The sequence below is a fragment of the Pristiophorus japonicus genome, chromosome 20 (genome assembly GCF_044704955.1).
Source record: "Pristiophorus japonicus isolate sPriJap1 chromosome 20, sPriJap1.hap1, whole genome shotgun sequence".
Lineage (NCBI taxonomy): Eukaryota > Metazoa > Chordata > Chondrichthyes > Pristiophoridae > Pristiophorus > Pristiophorus japonicus.
In genome coordinates, this window is record NC_091996.1 from 37,030,172 (window position 1) to 37,054,262 (window position 24,091).

The 24,091-nt window shown below is 44.1% G+C and overlaps 1 protein-coding gene across 12 annotated transcripts in view; it reads right to left on the minus strand.

Moving 5' to 3' along the window:
• The window catches only part of rgs3a (regulator of G protein signaling 3a), a 340,299-nt gene that overhangs the window by 215,767 nt on the left and 100,441 nt on the right, over window positions 1–24,091 (minus strand). For all 12 annotated transcript variants that reach the window (XM_070862764.1, XM_070862765.1, XM_070862756.1 and 9 more), the window contains one exon: window positions 12,936–12,996. In XM_070862764.1, the coding sequence (XP_070718865.1) occupies window positions 12,936–12,996 (61 nt within the window). The remainder of the gene's footprint in view (window positions 1–12,935; window positions 12,997–24,091) is intronic.

The following is a 24,091-nucleotide window of genomic DNA, read 5'->3' on the forward strand; positions in this document are numbered from 1 at the left end:
GAGGGACCTGTGCATGAATCCCAAAAAGTTAGTTTGCAGGTGCAGCAGGTAATCAGAAGGCGAATGGAATGTTGGCCTTCATTGTGAGAGGGATGGAGTACAAAAGCAGGGAGGTCCTACTGCAACTGTACAGGGTATTGGTGAGGCCGTACCTGGAGTACTGCGTGCAGTTTTGGTCATCTTACTTAAGGAAGGATATACTAGCTTTGGAGTGGGTACAGAGACGATTCACTAGGCTGATTCCGGAGATGAGGGGGTTACCTTATGATGATAGATTGAGTAGTCTGGGTTTTTACTGGAGTTCAGAAGGATGAGTGGTGATCTTATAGAAACATTTAAACATTGAAAGGGATAGACAAGATAGAGGCAGAGAGGTTGGGCCCAAGTTTCGGCCTCAGTTGCTCCTGATTTTTTGGAGCAACTGGTGTAGAACAGAGTATCTTAGAAATTCAAATTCTCGGCATTTAGTTTGCTCCAGTTCTCGTCAGTTAGTACAGTTTCACTTTGGAACAGAATTTTTTTTTCAAGAGGGCGTGTCCGGCCACTTACGCCTGTTTTCAAAGTTTCGGCAGTGAAAACTTACTCCAAACTAACTTAGAATGGAGTAAGTGAAGATTTTTGTACGCTCGAAAAAACCTTGTCTACACTTTAGAAAATCAGGCGTAGGTTACAAATTAGGCGTAGGGAATGGTGGGGGGGGGCGGAAGGGAAGTCATTACATTCTACAATCAATCCTCAGTTATACTTATACAAATATTATACAAATAAATCCAACCTGAATAAAAATTTATAAGCAAAAAAAGATTAAATAAACCATGTTCCTACCTGTGTGAAACAGCAGCAGCCTTCGAGCTGCTGTGCTTCAGGCAGGCCTTTCATGTTGGAGACAGGCAGAGGTGTGGCGTCAGTGTCTCGACGGCAGCCCCAACAGTGGCAGCAAGCAGCCTTCGAGCTGAGCTGCTGTGCTGCAGGCAGGCCTTCATTCTGTTAGTGGCTGGCCGGCAGCCGAAGGATCAACACTGGAGGCACTCAGCTTTTCAAAGGGGTTGAGGCCATTCGGCCATGGGATAGGAGCGGTGTCAGTGGCTGGCCGGCAGCCGAAGGATCAACACCAGACGCACGCAGCTTTTCAAGGGGGTTAAGGCCATTCGGCCACGCTTAAGGGGCGGCGTCAGTGGCTCGACGGCAGCCGAGTCCTTTTATAAATGGCCGAGTGCCAATGTTTGTTCGACACTGCGCATGCGCGCACGCTCAAACGCGCACGCGCAGGGTTGCCGGTACCACGTTGGCTCATTTAAATTGGACCCGCCCCCCCACTACTTACAGAATCGGCGCGACTGTTTGGCTCCACCCCCCGCTGTGAAGAGCGTGCCGTGCCAAGCTGAGATCGAGCTCCGAGGAGCCGGAGAATATCGAAGTTTTTTTCTAGCGCACTTTTAGGCGCGAAGAACAGGTGTCCAGCTCGGAGGTGTGCTGTTTTCGGCACGGCCGAAACTTGGGGCCGTTGTTTCCACTGGCCGGGGAGACTAGAACTAGGGGGCACAGCCTCAAAATACGGGGGAGCCAATTTAAAACCGAGTTGAGAAGGAATTTCTTCTCCCAGAGGGTTGTGAATCTGTGGAATTCCCTGCCCAAGGAAGCAGTTGAGGCTAGCTCATTGAATGTATTCAAATCACAGATAGATAGATTTTTAACCAATAAGGGAATTAAGGGTTATGGGGAGCGGGCGAGTAAGTGGAGCTGAGTCCACGGCCAGATCAGCCATGATCTTGTTGAATGGCGGAGCAAGCTCGAGGGGCTAGATGGCCTATTCCTGTTCCTAATTCTTCTGTTCTATGCATGCCCAGGTGTGTGTGGCGCGGCGGGGGGGGGGGGGGGGGGAGAAAGAGAAGGGTTTTAGTCCCAACTACCTTAATTAAATCTACCAGGTTATAAGTTTATCTATTTATGTAAATTTATATTGTTGACTTGAGGACAACTGTCTATTGCAAAATAAATGTTACAGCTATAACTGTAGCAACAGTCCCTGCCCTTTGTGCAATACAGCATGTGCTTTTCAACTGTAATCATACATTACCCACAATTATCTCAATTTAGAATATTTGAATGGCATTTCTGTACTAGTTTTAATTCGCATAATCAATCTGTAAAACAGACTATTAATAATAATCACTACATCCCTTGAGCTATTGATCTAATTGATTATTTGAAAGGGAAAATGACTCGAGATAGGCAGAATAATTGGTATGAATCACATTTCAAATAGCATAACTGATGTTTGAATTGTAGAAGACACATATTTCTTCAGTTTAAATGGCAGTCACTCACATTGTCAACCATAATTTCTTGTGGGTACATGTTTTCTCACTATTTTCTACTTTGCTTTCTCAATACACTTTTAAGATACCTTTGGACAATGCAGAATTCTGTTTGTATTTCACAAAATGAAGGCAGATGCGAAAGACCATTTGGTCTGTCATGGCTCAATGAAAAAAGAAAAAATGTCTCCATCATAAGCACTGAAATTATTTAACATTTTTGCCTCTATTATTCTTGCCGACAGTCGGCTCCAAAAGCTGAATATCCTTTGTGACAACATTTTCCTGACATCAGTCCTAAATTTGGTCATCATCCATTTCAACTTGTTAGAATCCTTGCCTCTTACTGCTCCCAAACTGGGTTTCTCCGTGTATTGCTTCCGACCCCAATGAGCTTTAATTTCTCCCCTTCCTCTGCATCACTACATCTGCCTCCCTGCATGACTCGTTTCCCATCCCAACCCTGCCCCTTTTTCAGTGTTCCGCAGCTCTTCTCGAATGCACTAAATTCCCGACCAACCTGCAGCCTGATCTTCTGCTTTCCTGAACTGAGCACCGTGTCTTTCTCTTTCCTTGTCCCATGCCCAGCAATTGTTTTCCTTTAAGAAACAGCTCAGACTTGAGAATGTTACAAAATAGATATTGCCTCTGTGTATACTGAAAGCGCAAAAAAATGAGGCTTTAAAAAAAAATTAATGTTAATCTCATTTATATACAATGCTTCAACAGTTTTCATACTGTTGCTGTTCTTCAATTTCATAAATTAAGTAAATAAATATACCATATAAAGCATACTTTTCTTTTGGCATATCATGAGCACTTAGAACTATAGTCTACTCTTGCCATTTTTCTGATCTTTAAGACAGGACACTGATGACCTGTTAAATATGTTTTTAAATTTGTTTATAATAGTTTTAATTAGCTGTGAGGAATTAAACAGAACACTTACCATTACACTTTTGGGAAAAAAGTAATTTTCATATTTTCAATTTGATTTGATCAGTGAAGATAAGCAGTACATTTCCAAATGCAGTGAATTCCACTTCATCATAGAATAATAGAATAGAACAGCACAGGAGGCCATTCGGCCCATTGGGTCTGAGCCCGTTATTGACTAATCACATTTAATTATGTTAACTTCTGCACCTGGAACAAAATGCTGTCATTGATCTCAGACATTATTTGAGATAGTTTGTTTGTCCAGCAATCACTATTCAGCAATTGTTTTACTGAGCAACATTTCCACATTCTGATAATTATCAACATTTTCCTGCAGTTTGTTTTCCCTCTCAGACTCCCACGCTTTATAACCTGGCAGCAATCACACTGTGCCAACTTTTTAAACTAAATGTGCATGGAATTGGTATCTTTCCCCACAGGAACATTAATATCGACTGGCCAGTGGAACTTTCTGTCAGTGAAAATGCTAAATTCTTCAACTATATTGGAGTTGCTTTCAATAACTAAGTTGCTTTAAATAACTTTTGCTCAACAATTTGAGTATTAATTTCAATATTAAAAATACAATTAGTCACAATTTCTTATTGAGGTGTTTCAGCTCACTTTTTTTACAAAACACAGGAGCCTAAAATCCTACAGCACAATTGTGCCGCCAAAGCATGGCAGGGCAGAATTTCTGTGTGCACATTCAACTCCATTGGACCCCGGTATTGCATTCGATCAATTTCAACAACATTTACACTTACATAGCACCATTCATACAATGTCCTGAGACACTTTACAGCAGAGGTGGAAGGTAAGCAAAAACATGGTTGGTTTTGAAGAGTCTTGTGAAGGTGAGGATTGCGAGATGGCGGTGTTTAGGAAGAAAGTTGCCAAATACAGGGGTGTGGTGCCTGAAGGCTCTGAAACCAGTGGTGCAGCACTAGGAAAGGATACACACAGTAGACTGAGTACATGCTGTGACATCGGACCGAAGAAGATTGCAGTTAGGGTGAAGAGGGGCAATGGAAGAAATTGGAAAAAGAGGATTTTAAAGTTAATAAACTAGGAGATTGGGAGGCAGTGGGGGTCAAAAAGGACAGGAGAAATGTATGTGTGGGATGTAATGCAAGCAGATGAATGGGTGGAACTCAAGAGCCTAGTATGGTGGGTGCTACAGAAATCAAGTGGTGGTGTGGTAGGAACACTGGCAGGTTATGTGACAGAGGTGGAAGTAGGAGATCTTAGATGAGAGATTTGAAGCTCTTCTTAGGATCGAATGGGATAACAAGGTTGGGTACTGACAAATTCAGTCTGAGTGAGCAGCCATGAAGAGGCATGAAATCGGCATCTGAATTGCAAATTTTTGTCAGGAGCAAAACAATATGGCTCCTGACTTGTCAGTTTTGAGATGAAAAAAATTCTGGCTCATACTGAACTTAATGCCACATAAGCAGTTAGACATCTTGGAATAATAAAACCTTCCATCAAAATCCTCCGTACAAATGGCCCTGTGGCTGAGCCTTTTTTAGACACACTCTTTACAAAGGTGGTGGTTTAGAAAGGGAAAGAGAATAAAAACTTCGGCAAAGGTTCCTATAAAGAATGGTGCCCAGCAAAGAATGCTGGAACTGTGCATTTATGGAGGTCAAGTTAAGCCAAGATCACATCTAGTGGTGATGGCTACTATTGTCAAAAAGCCAGCCAAACTCAGCTCAATGACCAAGCCTACTTGAAGGAAGTCATTTGGCAATGTCCCCGAGGACTGCTGATGCCCATCGAAGTATGCCCTCGCAGGGCTAACACCTTTTGGAGAGGACGGGAAAAGAAAACCAAAATAATGATTTGCAATTTAAGTAAGGAATTAAAATTGCAATAATGTGAGATTGCCTGCTCCAGTATCCCAATTCATTCCTCAGATTTAATTCTAATCCAGTTTAAAAATGCTAACATAACTGTAAACTTGCTATTAAGTGGTGCTAGAATGGTCCGCACAAGCAACCTGACTACTGTTGATGATTTGGACTTTGTTTGGCAGGGTTGAAGCACAGCTGTAATTTTGGAGTCACTTTCTATATGAAACCCACATCAGCATAATTCCTAGGAATTCAGCTACATAGGAAAATCAATTTTTCACACAGAGATTACATGTACATTGATACATCTGAAAAAGCCTTGAGCTCCACACTGGCACTTCTGCTGACAAGAGGTCCACATTGTGCTGTTGCCAGATGGTTCATCACTTTCTGATCCACCAACTAAGATTCCAAGTGAGCCAACTCTAAACTTTTCAAACACGTCTGAGAACAGTCTAAATACAACTAATAATTCACTCAAATTGTTATGTTCAGAATAAATCCACAGAACTGTAGCGCAAGCTCAAACTGTTGTGACCTTGGCCTCTTTATTCAGACTCCAGAGTGAGGAAGCAGCATGGTGAGTCACCTTTTATACCTGCATGCTCCAGTGTGTACAGGTGACCCTTAGGTCTCCCATAGGTGTGTGCCCTAGTGGCAAGTCTTACATTTTGGTGAGGTTTACATACAGACATAACATCACTCCCTCCCAAAGTCTTATGTACAAGTTATTTGCAAGTTGAGGCGATCTGGCGCCCCGCGTCGATCGCCTGGGTTGAAATCCTGACATGGTGGGTTCATCCTCGTGGTTGACGGTGAGGTCGGTTGTGTTAGTGGGTCGCTGGGGACCAGGTCCTTTCACATTGGTTCCTGGTTATCTGTAGTTCGCAGCTTGGTCTGGTCCAAATGCTTTACGCGTTTTCCCAATACATAGTTTCACAATCAAACGCTCCGTTTTCATCACATACACTCCATTCCCCCCCCTTGGCTAATGCGGTTCTAGCGGCCCAACTGGGGCCCTGAACATGGTCTGCATCACTTATTCTGATGTCGCGTGGAGGGGCCGTGTGATCATGGTGCATTCTCTGCTGATGGCATGTGGAAGGCTCGGTTCTAAGTGATTCTGTCTGGTGACTGCGTAGCACCCGGGATAGCCGGGTCTGTAGGGAATCTACCGTGACACGCATGGTGCTTGGTTTAGTGATTTGGGCTGCCTGCTCCGGACTATTGTCACTGACCCTGAGGTCTAGTAAGCCCAGGTTGGCCGCAATGGTCTTGAGACTTTCGGTAGTGGCAGGAGGCCTGGTGGTCCCCATGGATCCAGGACCGTAGTATGGGGGCCCCGGACAACCGACTGTGTGTAGCTGCCCTGCCTTACTTTGCAACGTTTGTGTTATATATGAAGAAAGAGTCAGACTGAATACTGTGAGCTCAAAGTAAAGTGTGACCGTAGTCTTTTATTGCAGGTCTCCAGAGTGCCTCTCCAACCTGTGAGGCCTCCTTAAATACCTGTGCTCCCAAGGGATTATGGGATCCCTTGGGACTTCAGGGGATGAGCCCCTCTGATGACTGTACAGGGTAAATACAAGTATACATATATAACAGTTGGGATCGGTCTTTCGTCTTTGCGACAAATAGGTTGCAACATCCCGTCTAGCAGTTCACTTTTGGCAGACGGTGACGTGGGATCCTGGCTGGTCTAGGTCTTAAATTGACACCTCGCTTTCTAGCACTTCCATGACTGCGAGTGGGTCTGCAGGCTGCGCCATTTCTACCCCGATGGTGGGCAACAGTAGCCAACTGAGGGCATTAGTACCGTTCAGTGCCTGGCCCATGGCAGATCATGTTACAGTGCACAGACAGTGTTAGACCTTCTCGAAACAACGCATCGATAATGGTGCCTCTGCCCTCCCAAAGTTGTGGGATGAGCAGCTTGTCTGACTCGAGCACATATTGGGACACTCTTTGGTACGTCTCTTTAATCCCGTGAATACAGACCTTGGTTAACTTATTGGATACTTTTGCTTGCTGTACAACACGGCAGAACCCGTGTGATAACACATCACTTGTTACAAGTACTTTGTCAGATACATAGACGACCGGTTGGTGTTCATCCGCTACTTTGGCTTGCTGCAAGGTCCCTCCGATCCAATATAATGGTACATCATTGGCCGCGAAAAACCGCTCACATGAGTTACATAGTGTAAACAACTTATTGGAACGTAGTGGGTTCCTGCCTTTCTCAGTGGTCACCCTTTTACCTTTGCCCCAAACCCAGTTGTCTTCCTTGCTGGGTGACACATTCCTCTATTCCGTTGCGGCGACCTCCCATGGTCTGGACGCTCTCTCATCCCGTGGTCTGGACGTTCTCTCGTCCTGTCATCTGGACGCACTTTCGTCCCGTGGTCTGGACGCCCTCTCGTCCGTGTATGTGATGCAGACTGCCGCGATCTTCCTCCCCAGGGATTTGGCCTCTGGCGTCGGGGAGATGCACTCGGATCGTTTCAGCCGGAGTCCCGCTCTGCAGGGTCGACCTGGAGCCTCTTCCATTGTTGCGAAGAGGTCGTCGGCTTTGTGTAGTGGGTACCGCGCCTGTACCGCTGCTCAGTTGATCTTCACCTCCTCTTGGTCGTGATGAGTGGCCTGTTCCTCGGGGATCTGGACTTCGATGTTTGGTTCAGCTGAAGGTGGGGGTTTGCTCAGCTTTTGAGAAGGGGAGACGTCGTTCGCCGGAGAAGGTACACAGAGGTCTTCCCAGTTCCACCGAATCTTCCCCATCCACCTCCTACCAAGCAGCGTTGGCCCATCACCTGAAACAATCCACTGCTCCCTCATGGGATACTCTTATGTCGGCACTCCCAATAACTTGGTGTAGGTGCGCAGCTTTGCCTGAATCGGGATCAGCTTGGGTCGCTGTGCTTTGTCCCCCCCACAGCCTCTCGAATGCCTTCTGACTCATAGATACAAGGGGGGCGGGGGGAGTCAAATTCCATGGAGACTGGAGTGACGTTGAGTTCAACTTTTAACATTATCGGGGCTTTTGGTGGTGGAGGTGTGTATCCCATATACTTCCTCTTCATCCTCAGGTTGAGTTGCCTCTCCTGCTCATTCAGCGTGATCCTCGCTGGATCGGTCGTCCTCTCCTGACTTTGCCACGTGGTGAGTCACAGGTCGTTTGCACATTCGCCGGAGGTGCACCATTGTTCCACAGCCCTTGCACACACAGGGTTTGAATCGACATTGATGAGCACTGTGACTGCCCCGCAGCGCCAACATGGTGCTAATGGATACACATTCACGCCCCACAGCGGTAGGTCTGGCCTCTGCGGTCGTGTGGGTCCTGCCCTGTACAGTTCTGCCTGCTGAAAGCATTATTTTATGCACAGTACTTGCCGGTGAGCTTCGATTCTGTGCAGATATCTGTTTCGTGTTATCGCTCGTGGATATGAAGGCTTGAGCTATCGTGATGGCCTTGTTCAGATCTAGGGATTCGGCAGACAGCAGTTTGCAAAGAATGACCTCGTGGCCGATTCCAAGCATGAAAAAGTGCTTCTCCCTGTACTTGCGGGGGGTGTAATGTCTGGTCCTCCTCATCAGTCTGTCACGTCTTACAGTGTGCACATAATGCTGTGGAGCGTACCTTCGGCGATCTCGAGTCTGCTGCATGTAATTGGTTACCAAGAGAGGATGAGAAAAGACAGGCCCCATTGCAATAGCTCTCTGTTTTCCACCGATTGGTCACAAAGAATGAATTTCCCAACAGAGACACCTATTAAATTCCAATCGGTCACAGTATGATCAAGATGTTTGTAGAGATGTTCACATCAACTCAAACGACCTCCAGAGTACATCTGAACTCCCGAGGTTGAAGCAGAGCAGCCTTTTAAAGGATGTGACATGTGATGTAGAACATGGCGTCCATAACGCTGTGATTCGTTCCAGTTAGTTCCACTTTTTCTGGGCGTTTTTTTGAGCGAGCGATATTGTGGGAGATGTGTGCGAGGTGGTGAAAGTGACGCTGGGCGATCTCATGGCCTTTAGTTTCAGTAAATATGCTCTTTACGACAAAAAAAAGTGGGCGGGCGGTATTACTGAATCTCGCCGTTAAATCAGTGCGGAAATTAACGCTGGCCGATATTATGGCCGTTGATTTTGCCCATTCTGATGATTCCGCCCAAAAAAGGTGGGTGGGCAGTATTATTTTTTCCTGCACATGGGGAAAGTAAAGCTCAGCGATAAGTTTCTGAAAAATGGGCGTCAGTTTCCATTTTGTGGCTAAATGGGAGATATCTGGGCGTTATACATTATTTCAGCAGTAAAATGGGCATTAAGCATGCAAAAAAAGTGGAGGTTCTAGCCCTAGGTTACTAGTGGTATTTCACAGGTATTACTGTGGAGCTATTTACTATTTTCATAAATGATTTAGATTTATGTGTTGAGGGAATGATCTACAAATTTGCTGATGATACCAAGGTATGTGCAGGGGTTAGGACTGTGGAGATGCTCAACTATCACAGGCAGATCTAGCTGTGTTGGGGGATTGGGCCCATGATTGTCAAATGATTTTCAACTTACAAAAGTTTAATGTTATGCATGTGGGCAGGTCAAATGTTGAACATGCATACACACTTCAGGGAAAAGAATTAAAGCTAGCGGTAAAGTGTGTTTTAGTTCATCAATGTCTAAAAATGAATGACCAATGCTGTTAAGGTGTGGCTAAAGTAAATAGGCTGTATTTACAGGACTATAAAACAAAGCCTACTATTTTCCCCTTGTACAAGATCTTGGTTAGGCCTTGGGTAGAATAGAGTGCACAGTTTTGGTCTCCTCATATGGTGGATGACATTGAGGCTTTGGGATGGGTGCAAAGGAGGGCCACAAAATTAATTCCCAGTTTAAAGCATCTTAGTTACCCAGATAGGCTCATAGATGTGGGTCTCTATACCTTAGGGAAGAGTAGATAGACTTGGGGGTATTTTGACCGAGGTTTATAAGATAATGAAGGGACTAGATTGTGTAGGCCAATTGTTTCAACCAAGGGTCATTCTTACTAGCTATGCAAGGGAAGAACTGGGAGAGATGTTAGGAGGTTCTTCCCCCCGCCTCCCGCCCTGAGAATGGTGGACCTATGGAACAGGTTGCCAGCTCATGCAGAGAATGCTAATTCACTGAATTCCTTCAAGCAAGAGCTGGACCTGTTTCTGGCTGGGGCAGAGATCACCTTATAGATTAATCAGGGCCAGGGCGGTTTCCTGGACTAGATTGGATCTCCTAAATGGGTTGGAGAAGAATTTTCCATATTTTCCCCCCTAATTGGCCTAGATTTTTAATCTGACTTTTTGCCTGTCCCAGAAGATTAAATGGCTCCAGGTGAGGTGGGGATTGTATGCATTGTGATGTTTAAGGCAACATAACTGTATAGGACAGATTTGATGGACCCAGTAGGTCTTTTCTTCTCTATTGCTTTTTGTAAGCTCGTCTGTGCACAAGAAATGCCAAGTTCTTAAGAAGTTTGTAGAATTATATATAATATATATATACACACATTCAAACATACATACACACACACACACACACACACACACACAAATATAGATTCTTTCATTTTATGACATGCTATTCTCAAAGATTGAAGTGACAGCTGAGGATAGTTAATAATGAGTCCTTTGCTATTAGAAGATTTCTCAGCAGGACTAGCAACTGTTGACGCAAAGGATATTTCACCTTCAAATAACGCAGACTATCATTTTGCAGACTAAAAAACTGCCTGAAAAGCACAGCAACTATCCTTTTAAGGGCAGCAAACAATCTTTCAAGAGCTTCTGGTTCAGGAAATCCCACCCTGACATTAGAACATTTTCAATTCATTATGCACTACTCTCTGTTAGCACTCAGAAATTATGCTAATTAACTGAGCTAATATTATTGGACAAAGTGAATAAACAATGGCAGCAGGGCATCATTTAGGGTTCTGCAAAGAGAGCGGGCCATTGTGTTAATTTTGGATTGCTGTAGCAAACAGCTGGCACTGCCTCTTTCTATGCTGTAAATTTCTTTTGCCCGTGTTTCTTGGAACCAGCAAAATTAGTGGTCTGTGATATATCTGAATGTTTTTGAATTGGCTGGACCAATCGAAAATTAAGTTACTGATCTGCTCTCTCCCCATAGGCAGAAAAGTTATTGGGTGCCAAAAAGTCCAATTTAATGACTAGGTTTTTGAAATCCTGATGCAGATGGTCCTGCAGCAAAGGGTGGCTCGATATGCAAAGGAGGTCCACCTTACAATAAAGAGTACAACTAGAGCATCATAAAGGGAGGTTACAAAGGAGCTCAATATAGTCTCACCTATGCCGTGTGTTATGTATTTAACCCATTGTAACCTATATTACACTACCCACCAGAGGGCCTACCTGTTGGAGTCCCAAAGGATCCCAGCATCCCTTGAGAGCACGTATATAAGCAAGCCCCCCCGCCCCCCCCGAGGTACCTGCACTCTGGAGTCTTATTAAAGGAGCTAAGGTCACACTTGCTCATTGTACACAGTACTCAGTTTCATCCTTTATTATGAGCATAGCACTCTGAACCTGGGAACAGGTGAGGAACTTTTTTTTTTGGACGATGCAAGATTGCTCATGACAATACATAAATGTTTTTTTTTGCCAAGTTTCTTTATTACCTATCACAGAAAACAAGGTACATCGCACAGGGAATCTTGCCAACCAGTAATCTTTGTAAGCATACAGGCATGCTCATTTTCTTCCATTCCACGGTGTCATGTTACCATATCACATTGCGTCCCATTTTGACCACTAAATCAGTCAGACATCAAGCACCAACTACTCTACCAGCATAAGGTACTTTACACAATCACAAACACTGTTAACCTGGACGATTTGGTATTATTCATCTTCTCACACAATTCTCTTTCTGATCTATGTTCTTTTTACATCAGCCAAAAGCTATCTGTATCTTTTGCTTCAATGCATTATACCTGCTTGTGTATTCAGGAACAAGGAGAAAGTATTTTGGAGGCCAAAGCCAGAATTTTCCTCTCCAGTACCAATCCTATGTCACGAAGTATTGTAGGGAGAGAGTTATGTCCACCCAACCGATGCTGGAGAATTTCCTGCCTCAGTAAAAAAGTTTAACAAGTCCCCAGTGGTATTCCAACCTGTGCTTGGCAGCTCACCATAGCTGGAGGGGTAGAGAGGTGAAGGTTGCAATTAGCTGTTGGTGCAGCAGCTTAAAAGACCAAACAGCCTCCCCAACTGGGATCATATTGCTGGCTGTACCACTGCTGCTAAATTCCAGTAATAAGGGAGTGCTGAGCACAGGTCCCTCACTCCAGTTAGTGGTATTTAAGGTTTCCTCTTGTGTTTCCCCATTGCCTGCTAATGTTGGGCACCTGTTCAATGCTAACAGAAGTAGCAAACAGAAATACTGAGGTGATAATAATAGAAAATGTGATATATGATGTCACTCCATTATTGTCTCTTGTAAAGTGCCAGTATTTGGGCAGGTGGTTCTGGCATCCAGTCTCATTTATGGCACAAAGTATCACAAACGTAAAAATGGGCGAGGATCCTGTGTCATGAGTCGCCAACCTATTTTCCACATTCGCTCGACTCAGTAACACATCGACAGAAAGGCAGGGAAAATCCTGCCTCAGTTCTGCCATTTACCTCTGAATAAACATCAGTTATTTTTAATTTACATAGGTCTAGATTAATTGCTTTAAGAAGCTTTAGTTTGTTGTCTGATTATAGAATATCAAAAATGAAAAAGGATACAACTTCTAACTTAATACTAATATACTTGCCTTATCCAATGCAAGGAGTGACTTTACTCCAAAGCTCATACATCCAAGTAGCTCACTGCATCTGTAAACAAGTTAAGGAAATCCTGTGAGTTCTACAAAATATGAATAGTTATGAAACATTTTAAGGAAATAAAACAATCTTCACCCCTTTGAACTTTGTTTACACTTATATAGAGAGTAAAGATATTTTCACAGTTGTTCTTTGCTTCACATTGATTTAGCAGGCGATTAAGTAGAAAATTTGACATGTACTTTCATGAAATTTAGTCAATTATAGCACAATCTGTGGAGAACGATTCTGGTCTGCCAATGATAAGTAGACTGACTGTCAGTTTCTGTGGTCAGCCTAACTAACAATGATAGCAAAGATTCTGGGGTTAGGAATAACAGTCACCTTTAGCTTGTCATTTTGTGGGTTAGAACCAGCTTGATACTTGTAATGTCTGTAAGCTTGTAATGCTTGTAGCTCCTCATTGTGAATGTGGACGTATTGTGTACTACAGCTGCATAGTTAATCATGAAACAACAGGCAGCTTTCTGGAGAGTTCCGAGAGAGCAGCCTGCATGTTAGGAATCTGTTTGTGCTGTGCTATGTGAAGATATCACATTTGGCGACGAGGATGTTTTTTTTCCGGATGTTTAAAGCTTAAATTTTGTTGGTGAAGGATTCGGCCAGCCGATAGAAGACTTTGAAAGTTTCTGTCTTTGAAAAAAAAAGCTACAAAATCCGAGGTAAAAAACAGCACACGGCGTGAACAGTTAGAGATTAAAAATGGCAGGTGTAATCGTATATTTGGGTGAATATAGACACGACCAAGAACTTTTTAAAGCATATGCAGATCAGCTAGAAATGTTTTTCACTGCAAATAACATAACCGAAGTTCCAGACAATGCAGTCCAGAACCAGGCTGTGTTGGAACGTAAGAAAGCGATCTTATCAGTGGCGGGTCCGGCATTATATGAAACCCTTGTAAAGCTGTTTGTGCCTGACGTGTCAAAGGACACAATGCTTAGAGATTTTAACGAAGCTGGAGCAGCATTATAACCCCAAACCGTTAGAAATTGCTGAAAGCTATTGTTTTGGGATTCGGAATCAAAAATGGATGAAAGTATTGCTGATTACATCATAGCATTAAAAAAGCTATCGATGCACTGTAATTTTGGAAACTTTCAAAACCGAGCATTACGGGATTGTTTTGTATGTGGGGTGAAAAATGAAGCAATCAGAAGGAAGTTATTGACGACAGATGACTTAACTTTTGAGATTGCTTGTCAGACAGCGAAGTCGATGAGCATGGCCGAACAATATTCCGGAGAATTAAATAATAATTACGGTCGTCAGTCAACCGAGGTAAATCACCTGCAGGTTCAAAGTAAAAGACGGCCATGGCCGAAAGTCTCAGAAACTGTAAATTCTACCAGAGCATCAAAGTCTTGCTATAGGTGCTTGGGACAACACATTGCTCAAAGTTGTCCATACGTGACGGCAGAGTGTTTCTTTGCAGAAAGTCTGGGCATCTTGCGAAGGCATGCCAACTGAAGGGTAAACCAGCTTTTAAAGCTATGAGTCCAGCATTCAAAGCTATGAGTAGAAATCCAAAAAGACTACATAGCATGGAAGAACAACAGGACAAGGAGATGTTAGAGTTACACGTCATCAGGAGTATGAGGTTAACGGACAGCGATTCGGAAAGCATCAAAATCCACATAGATGTTGCGGGATTCATAGAAACATCGAAAATAGGTGCAGGAGCAGGCCATTCAGCCCTTCTAGCCTGCACCGCCATTCAATGAGTTCATGGCTGAACATGAAACTTCAGGACCCCCTTCCTGCTTTCACGCCATACCCCTTGATCCCCCGAGTAGTAAGGACTTCATCTAACTCCCTTTTCAATATATTTAGTGAATTGGCCTCAACTACTTTCTGTGGTAGAGAATTCCACAGGTTCACCATTCTCTGGGTGAAGAAGTTTCTCCTCATCTCGGTCCTAAATGGCTTAGCCCTTATCCTTAGACTGTGACCCCTGGTTCTGGACTTCCCCAACATTGGGAACATTCTTCCTGCATCCAACCTGTCCAAACCCGTCAGAATTTTAAACGTTTCTATGAGGTCCCCTCTCACTCTTCTAAACTCCAGTGAATACAAGCCCAGTTGATCCAGTCTTTCTTGATAGGTCAGTCCCACCATCCCGGGAATCAGTCTGGTGACTCTTCGCTGCACTCCCTCAATAGCAAGAATGTCCTTCCTCAAGTTAGGAGACTAAAACTGTACACAATACTCCAGGTGTGGCCTCACCAAGGCCCTGTACAACTGTAGCAACACCTCCCTGCCCCTGTACTCAAATCCCCTCACTATGAAGGCTAACATGCCATTTGCTTTCTTAACCGCCTGCTGTACCTGCATGCCAACCTTCAATGACTGATGTACCATGACACCCAGGTCTCGTTGCACCTTCCCTTTTCCTAATCTGTCACCATTCAGATAATAGTCTGTCTCTCTGTTTTTACCACCAAAGTGGATAACCTCACATTTATCCACATTATACTTCATCTGCCATGCATTTGCCCACTCACCTAACCTATCCAAGTCACTCTGCAGCCTCACAGCATCCTCCTCGCAGCTCACACTGCCACCCAACTTAGTGTCATCCGCAAATTTGGAGATACTGCATTTAATCCCCTCGTCTAAATCATTAATGTACAATGTAAACAGCTGGGGCCCCAGCACAGAACCTTGCGGTACCCCACTAGTCACTGCCTGCCATTCTGAAAAGTACCCATTTACTCCTACTCTTTGCTTCCTGTCTGACAACCAGTTCTCAATCCATGTCAGCATACTACCCCCAATCCCATGTGCTTTAACTTTGCACATTAATCTCCTGTGTGGGACCTTGTCGAAAGCCTTCTGAAATTCAAATATACCACATCAACTGGTTCTCCTTTGTCCACTTTACTGGAAACATCCTCAAAAAATTCCAGAAGATTTGTCAAGCATGATCTCCCTTTCACAAATCCATGCTGACTTGGACCTATCATGTCACCATTTTCCAAATGCGCTGCTATGACATCCTTAATAATTGATTACATCATTTTACCCACTACTGAGGTCAGGCTGACCGGTCTATAATTCCCTGTTTTCTCTCTCCCTCCTTTTTTAAAAAGTGGGGTTACATTGGCTACCCTCCACTCGATAGGAACTGATCCAGAGTCAATGGAATGTTGGAAAATGACTGTCAATGCATCCACTATTTCCAAGGCCACCTCCTTAAGTACTCTGGGATGCAGTCCATCAGGCCCTGGGGATTTATCGGCCTTCAATCCCATCAATTTCCCCAACACAATTTCCCGACTAATAAAGATTTCCCTCAGTTCCTCCTCCTTACTAGACCCTCTGACCCCTTTTATATCCGGAAGGTTGTTTGTGTCCTCCTTAGTGAATACTGAACCAAAGTACTTGTTCAATTGGTCTGCCATTTCTTTGTTCCCCGTTATGACTTCCCCTGATTCTGACTGCAGGGGACCTACGTTTGTCTTTACTAACCTTTTTCTCTTTACATACCTATAGAAACTTTTGCAATCCGCCTTAATGTTCCCTGCAAGCTTCTTCTCGTAATCCATTTTCCCTGCCCTAATCAAACCCTTGTCCTCCTCTGTTGAGTTCTAAATTTCTCCCAGTCCCCAGGTTCGCTGCTATTTCTGGCCAATTTGTATGCCACTTCCTTGGCTTTAATATTATCCCTGATTTCCCTAGATAGCCACAGTTGAGCCACCTTCCCTTTTTTATTTTTACGCCAGACAGGAATGTACAATTGTTGTAATTCATCCATGCGGTCTCTAAATGTCTGCCATTGCCCATCCACAGTCAACCCCTTAAGTATCTTTCGCCAATCTATCTTAGCCAATTCACACCTCATACCTTCAAAGTTACCCTTCTTTAAGTTCTGGACCATGGTCTCTGAATTAACTGTTTCATTCTCCATCCTAATGCAGAATTCCACCATATTATGGTCACTCTTCCCCAAGGGGCCTCGCACAATGAGATTGTTAATTAATCCTCTCTCATTACACAACACCCAGTCTAAGATGGCCTCCCCCCTAGTTGCTTCCTCGACATATTGGTCTAGAAAACCATCCCTTATGCACTCCAGGAAATCCTCCTCCACCATATTGCTTCCAGTTTGGCGAGCCCAATCTATGTGCATATTAAAGTCACCCATTATAACTGCTGCACCTTTATTGCATGCACCCATAATTTCCTGTTTGATGCCCGCCCCAACATCACTACTACTGTTTGGAGGTCTGTACACAACTCCCACTAACGTTTTTTGCCCTTTAGTGTTCTGCAGCTCTACCCATATAGATTCCACATCATCCAAGCTAATGTCTTTCCTAACTATTGCATTGATCTCCTCTTTAACCAGCAATGCTACCCCACCTCCTTTTCCTTTTATTCTATCCTTCCTGAATGTTGAATACCCCTGGATGTTGAGTTCCCAGCCCTGATCATCCTGGAGCCACGTCTCCGTAATCCCAATCACATCATATTTGTTAACATCTATTTGCACAGTTAATTCATCCACCTTATTGCGGATACTCCTTGCATTAAGACACAAAGCCTTCAGGCTTGCTTTTTTAACACCCTTTGTCCTTTTAGAATTTTGCTGTACAGTGGCTCTTTTTGTTCTTTGCCTTGGGTTTCTCTGCCCTCCACTTTTCCTCATCTCCTTTCTGTCTTTTGCTTTTGCCTCATTTTTGTCTCCCTCTGTCTCCCTGCATAGGTTCCCATCCCCCTGCAATATTAGTTTAACTCCTCCCCAACAGCACTAGCAAACACTCCCCCTAGGACATTGGTTCCGGTCCTGCCCAGGTGCAGACCGTCCGGTTTGTACTGGTCCCACCTCCCCCAGAACCGGTTCCAATGCCCCAGGAATTTGAATCCCTCCCTGCTGCACCACTGCTCAAGCCACGTATTCATCTGCGCTATCCTGCGATTCCTACTCTGACTAGCACGTGGCACTGGTAGCAATCCCGAGATTACTACTTTTGAGGTCCTACTTTTTAAATTTAGCTCCTAGCTCCTTAAATTCTTTTCGTAGGACCTCATCCCTTTTTTTTACCTATGTCGTTGGTACCAATGTGCACCACGACAACTGGCTGTTCTCCCTCCCATTTCAGAATGTCCTGCACCCGCTCCGAGACATCCTTGACCCTTGCACCAGGGAGGCAACATACCATCCTGGAGTCTCGGTTGCGTCCGCAGAAACGCCTATCTATTCCCCTCACCATCGAATCCCCTATCACTATCGCGTTCACAATCTTTTTCCTGCCCTCCTGTGCAGCAGAGCCAGCCACGGTGCCATGAACTTGGCTGCTGCTGCCCTCCCCTGATGAGTCATCCCCCCCAACAGTACTCAAAGCAGTGTATCTGTTTTGCAGGGGGATGACCACAGGGGACCCCTGCACTATCTTTCTTGCACTGCTCTTCCTGCTGGTCTTCCATTCCCTATCTGGCTGTGGACCCTTCTCCTGCGGTAAGACCAACTCACTACACGTGATACTCACGTCATTCTCAGCATCGTGGATGCTCCAGAGTGAATCCACCCTCAGCTCCAATTCCGCAATGTGGACCATCAAGAGCTCGAGGCGGATACACTTCCCACACACGTAGCGCCCAGGGACACCGGAAGTGTCCCCGAGTTCCCACATGGTACAGGAGGAGCATATCACGTGACCGAGCTCTCCTGACATGTCTTAACCCTTAGATACCCTTAAATTGGTAGTAACTATGTTACAGTTCACTTACTGATATAAAAAATAAAAAGAAAAGCTACTCACCAATCACCAGCCAATCACTTACCCCCTAGGCTGTGACGTCACTTTTTGATTCCTTTCTACTTCTATTTTGCTTTCTCTCCCGCTGTAGCTGCACCGGTACGCTTTTGATAGGTCACTCCCCTCTCACCAACTGCCGCTGGCTCTCGATCTCCCGCTGGGCTTTTGATAGGTCGTTCCCCTCTCACCAACTGCCGCTGGCTCTCGATCTCCCGCTGGGCTTTTGATAGGTCGCTCCCCTCTCACCAACTGCCGCTGGCTCTCGATCTCCCGCTGGGCTTTTGATAGGTCGTTCCCCTCTCATTCAAGATACCAATGGCAATTGACATGGGTGCGTCCGTGAGTGTAGTACCGGAGTCACTGTACCGCGACAAATTGCGTGATTTTCAACTGGAGAAATCCAAGATAGAGCTGCGAGGCTACTCGGGAGAGAAAATTCCTGTAGTAGGCCGTATCACCGTACCGGTGAAATATAAAGATCAACTTCAGAACTTGCCTCTAATAGTAGTGAAAGGAGACAAGTCTGCCTTACTAGGAAGAAATTGGTTGAGCTCACTGAAGCTGGATTGGAGTAAGATTTTCTCTGTGGAAGCGAGATTTTCATCAACGGACGAGGTTATCAAGCAGTATCTGAAGATGTTCTGCGAAACGGGCAGTCTGATCCAAGGCGAGTGTCAGGGTACAGAAGGACGCTAGATCGGTTTACTACAAGCCACGTTCCGTATCATATGCACTCAAGGAGAAAGTTGAGCAAGAACTCAAAAGACTAGGGACGGAGAACATTATTTGTAAGATAGATCGATGTAATTGGGCAACACCCATTGTTGTTGTACCCAAGTCTGATGGTAAAGTAAGATTGTGTGGTGATTATAAGGTAACCATAAACCGGGTTCGAGAGGGTATTGTCCCCAATACATTGCCGAATATAGAAGATTTGTTCACAACGCTGACAGGTGGTCAGATCTTCTCAAAACTGGATCTTACGAATGCCTACTTACAACTTGAACTAGATGAGGAGTCCAAGTCATGTTTGACTATAAATACTCATCTAGGCCAATACCAGTTTAATAGGCTGCCGTTTGGAGTGTCTTCCGCCCCTGCCATATTCCAAGGGGTGATGAACCAGATTTTGCAAGGTATTGAAGGGGTAGTATGTTATTTGGATGACATACCAACTTCAGCACCAAATAGGCTAATTGAATGACGTCCTCAAACGGCTAGAGAAGCACAGAGTACGAGTGTCTGCTCGTAAGTGTGAGTTATTTAAAAACTCAGTGGAGTACTTAGGGTACAGAATAGACAAAGATGGTTTACATCCAACCATGGAAAAATTGGATGCAATTAGAAATGCACCCACTCCCAGGAATGTCACTGAACTTTGTTCATTCTTGGGTCTTTTGAACTATTATCGGAAGTTCCTACCAAATTTGGCGACAGTATTACATCCACTGAATGAACGTTTGAAAAAACAGGTCCAGTGGAAGTGGTCAAAAGAATGCGAAACAGCATTCAAGGAGTGTAAAAACAAATTGGTAGAGAGCATCATGTTAGTTCACTACGACATATCTAAGGAGATTAAGCTAGTATGTGATGCCTCTCCATATGGAGTTGGGGCAGTAATCTCTCATGTATTAAGTAGTGGGGAGGAGAGACCAATTGCTTTTGCTTCGCGCACTCTCAGTGCCAGTGAGTGTAATTCTGCTCAAATTGAAAGGGAAGCTTTGGCATTAATTTTTGGGGTCAAGAAGTTTCACAAATACTTGTATGGTCATAAATTTACCATCGTTACGGACTATAAGCCCCTGACAGCAATCCTCCATCTAAAGTCCCCAGTTCCAACATTAGCTGCAGCCCGAATGCAGAGATGGGCTTTGATTTTGTCAGCATATACATATGATATTGAATACAGATGATCAGCTGATCACAGTAATGCTGATGCAATGTCTAGATTGCCTTCCCCATCACAAGTTACACCCGATAGGGAAGAAGTGTTTTGTTTTTCATACATTGATGAACTGCCAGTCACAGCTTAAGAGATTGGTAGAGCAACCAAACGTGACCCAGTGAAATTAAACCAGAAGGTGAGAGTGAAGAACCATCACCATAAATGGTTAAAGTGGTTACCAGGAAGAGTGGTGAAGATATGTGGTCCTCGCACATATTTGGTAAAGATGTTTGATAATGGACAGATTAGATTTGTCCATATTTTATCTACAGACATGGAAGGAGTTGAAGGTGGGAATGATTCAATTATTTCTGACTTTCAGATAATTTTGATATACCAGTCGCAAATCCTAAATCCAATGTACTGGAATCAAATCCAGGAGAGAATCAGAATGAAAGTCTGAGTCCAAGTCAGGGAAACAAAGAGCCTGAAGTTAGAGTGAGTTCAAATGAAAATCAAGGAAATTCCATGGAGGAAAATGTTCCTCAGGATGAGCCACAAATGAGTGTGAAATCAACACCATGTTTGGAAGGTTCGGTTCGAGAGCAAAGGTATCCTCTTCGAAACAGAAAACAAGTGGTAACGTTAAATTTGTAAATATATATAAGAATGAAAGTTATTTATGATGTTTGTTATGATGGCTTTTTCATTAAGGAGGGAGAAGTGTAATGTCTGTAAGCTTGTAATGCTTGTAGCTCCTCACTGTGGATGTGGACGTATTGTGTACTGCAGCTGCATAGTTAATCATTAAACAACAGGTAGCTTTCCGGAGAGTTCCGAGAGAGCAGCCTGCATGTTAGGAAACTGTGTGTGCTGTGCTCTGTGAAGATATCACAGTACTGAAGTATTGATTTCGACAACTTGCTTACTTGAAGAATGCCGTTACGCTCTGATGTGGAGCTCAAAGCCCTCAGATTTAAGGCTGAAGATATATAAATGCTTTCCACATGAAACCAGGTGCAAATGAGAGGCACTGCTTTGCATATAGTGACACAGGCCCACGGGGAGAGTGGCACAGCAGCAGCTGAAGTTGGCCAGGCCAGTCAGTGTCAACTCGAACACTTCTCATCAGAGGGCAGGAGTAGCACTTCACAATGTTTCCACAATACGTTTCAGCAGTATGAAACTGCATTCCATACTCGGCAACTCCGTGCCACAAAAGGTTTAATGACTTCATCAGGGTAGGCAAGGCAAGAGGAGCTAGCCAAACCCTCGAAAAATGCACTATACTAAGCATGTTTGCTATCTATAAAGACTTCCCTTCACATTGTGTGGGAATGCTTGAATTGCTTGCCATCAATGCCCAAGAGATCACATGGTTCCCTCTACATTCCACACCTTTCACCAGGACAGTTTTTCTTCACTCACAGCATTCCTGCAATCACAAAACTAAAAGCCTCACATATCTAACTGGTTGGTGCATACACCTATCAGCCCCCCATGATGTCTGCATGTTGACACCTGAATTTCACGCACAAATAATTGACACTTAAAAAAAATATTTTTCAAGGATAAGGCAGCCCAGAACACAAGAGAAATCTGCCCTTTCACTTCTATGAAGAGGAAGCTTTGCAAAAGGAGGTCAGAGCTTGGAAGTAGGAGGGCATGTGTTAACTGCAAGTTTGTCCTGAAGTTCTGCTTCTCTTCCTACTGTACCCTCTATTACCTGTCAGCAAACTATTGTCAGCCGAGGCGTTAGAAATTGCCTCTTTATGGTTATCTCTGGTCACTTTAAATAATCAGGTTCGTGAGCAAACCAAAACGATATATTGTGTTTAATCAGAGTTTAAGACGGAATATAACATTAGTTATACAGTAAAAACATGACCGTGACAATAGTTGAAATCGATCCATTTGGACAGGCAGTTGACACGTGAGCAATTCTGTTCTTCTTATCGTCTGGGGCCTCCTTCACTCTCTCTCTCTCTTTCTCTTTCTCTCCTTCTATCTGTGAACCTCCTCCTCTTTCTCTGTTTCTTCCGTCTGTGACAACAAACTTCTGGGAGGTCACTTTTTTTTTTAAAAAGGTGGGCCTGAACATTGACAAGACCTTTTGACCTGTAGAGGTTATCCTGTGGGAAACATTTCATCTATCTTGTCCCTATGCTGTCCTTTGATCCCAAGAAGCCAAACCAGAACTTTGTCATCTTAACCAGTCTTTACGACACAGCAAACTGTCTCTGTTTACGTTAACTCCTAAAACTTCCTTCGATTCTAAGCCTTTCCATACAAATTGTCTTAAGATACATAAACAAACTGAAGCTTTTACTTCAAAACCACAGATAATTAGCATTTCTCAGCATTCCCTCAGCAGACACCTTGTCTCCAGTCCAAAACAACGATTTAAACACAGCACTCCTATCAGTTTTACACATTTTTAGGCATTCCTGATTTCTAACAGTGGTTCAGTTGGTAGCACCCTCTGAGTCAGAAGGTTGTGGGTTCTAGCCCCACTCCAGAGACTTGAGCATAAAATCTAAGCTGGCATGCCAGTGCAGCACTGAGGGAGTGCTGCAATGTCAGCGGTGCTGCTTTTCGAGTCAGATGTTTAAACCAAGGCCCCGTCTGCTCTCTCAGGTGAACGCAAAAGATCCTGTGGCACTATGCGAAGAAGCGCAGGGGAGTTATCCTCGGTGTCCTGGCCCACGTTTATTTCTCAACCAACTTCACTCATACAGATTATCTGGCCATCATCACATTGCTGTTTGTGCGACCTTGCTATGCGCCAGTTGTCTGCCACATTACAACAGTGACTACACTCCAAAAGTACTTCATTGGCTGTAAAGTGCTTTGGGACATGCTGAGGTCATGAAAGACGATATATAAATGCAAGACTTTCTTTTTTTCAAACTATTATGCCGATAATCTCATGGAGGTATTATGGAGCAAGGTGGACTCCAAAGCACCTGAGGCACATAGCACACCCAATGTCTGCCGTGTGATCTCCACCATCCCTGCCTCTTCGTCTACATTAGAAAATGCTGTGCCCTTGATTAGCTCTTGACATCCAAAATTCCAGTCCCTATCCTTTTGCTCTCCCAGTGCATTATTCACTACATGCTGGGAATGCATAAAATTCGGTAAAAGAGCTGACTTTGCATTACAGCTCATTGCTGCACAAGGTCACTGACGACCTGAATGGTGCAGCCATTGATAAGATAAACAGCCTATCATGAAATCTTGTATTACATCTTTTACTGTAAAATCTGCTGATCAGCAACCCATTCAAAGTTCTCTTCCTCCTACATATGATCAAAAGCAGCAGCAGAGAAACAAGACATACACTTCCACTCGTTTCCAAGTGATAGCTCAGAAACATCAACCACAAGGCAATTACATAGTAAGAAAGAGGGGACTGCACTATGCAGTACACAGATCA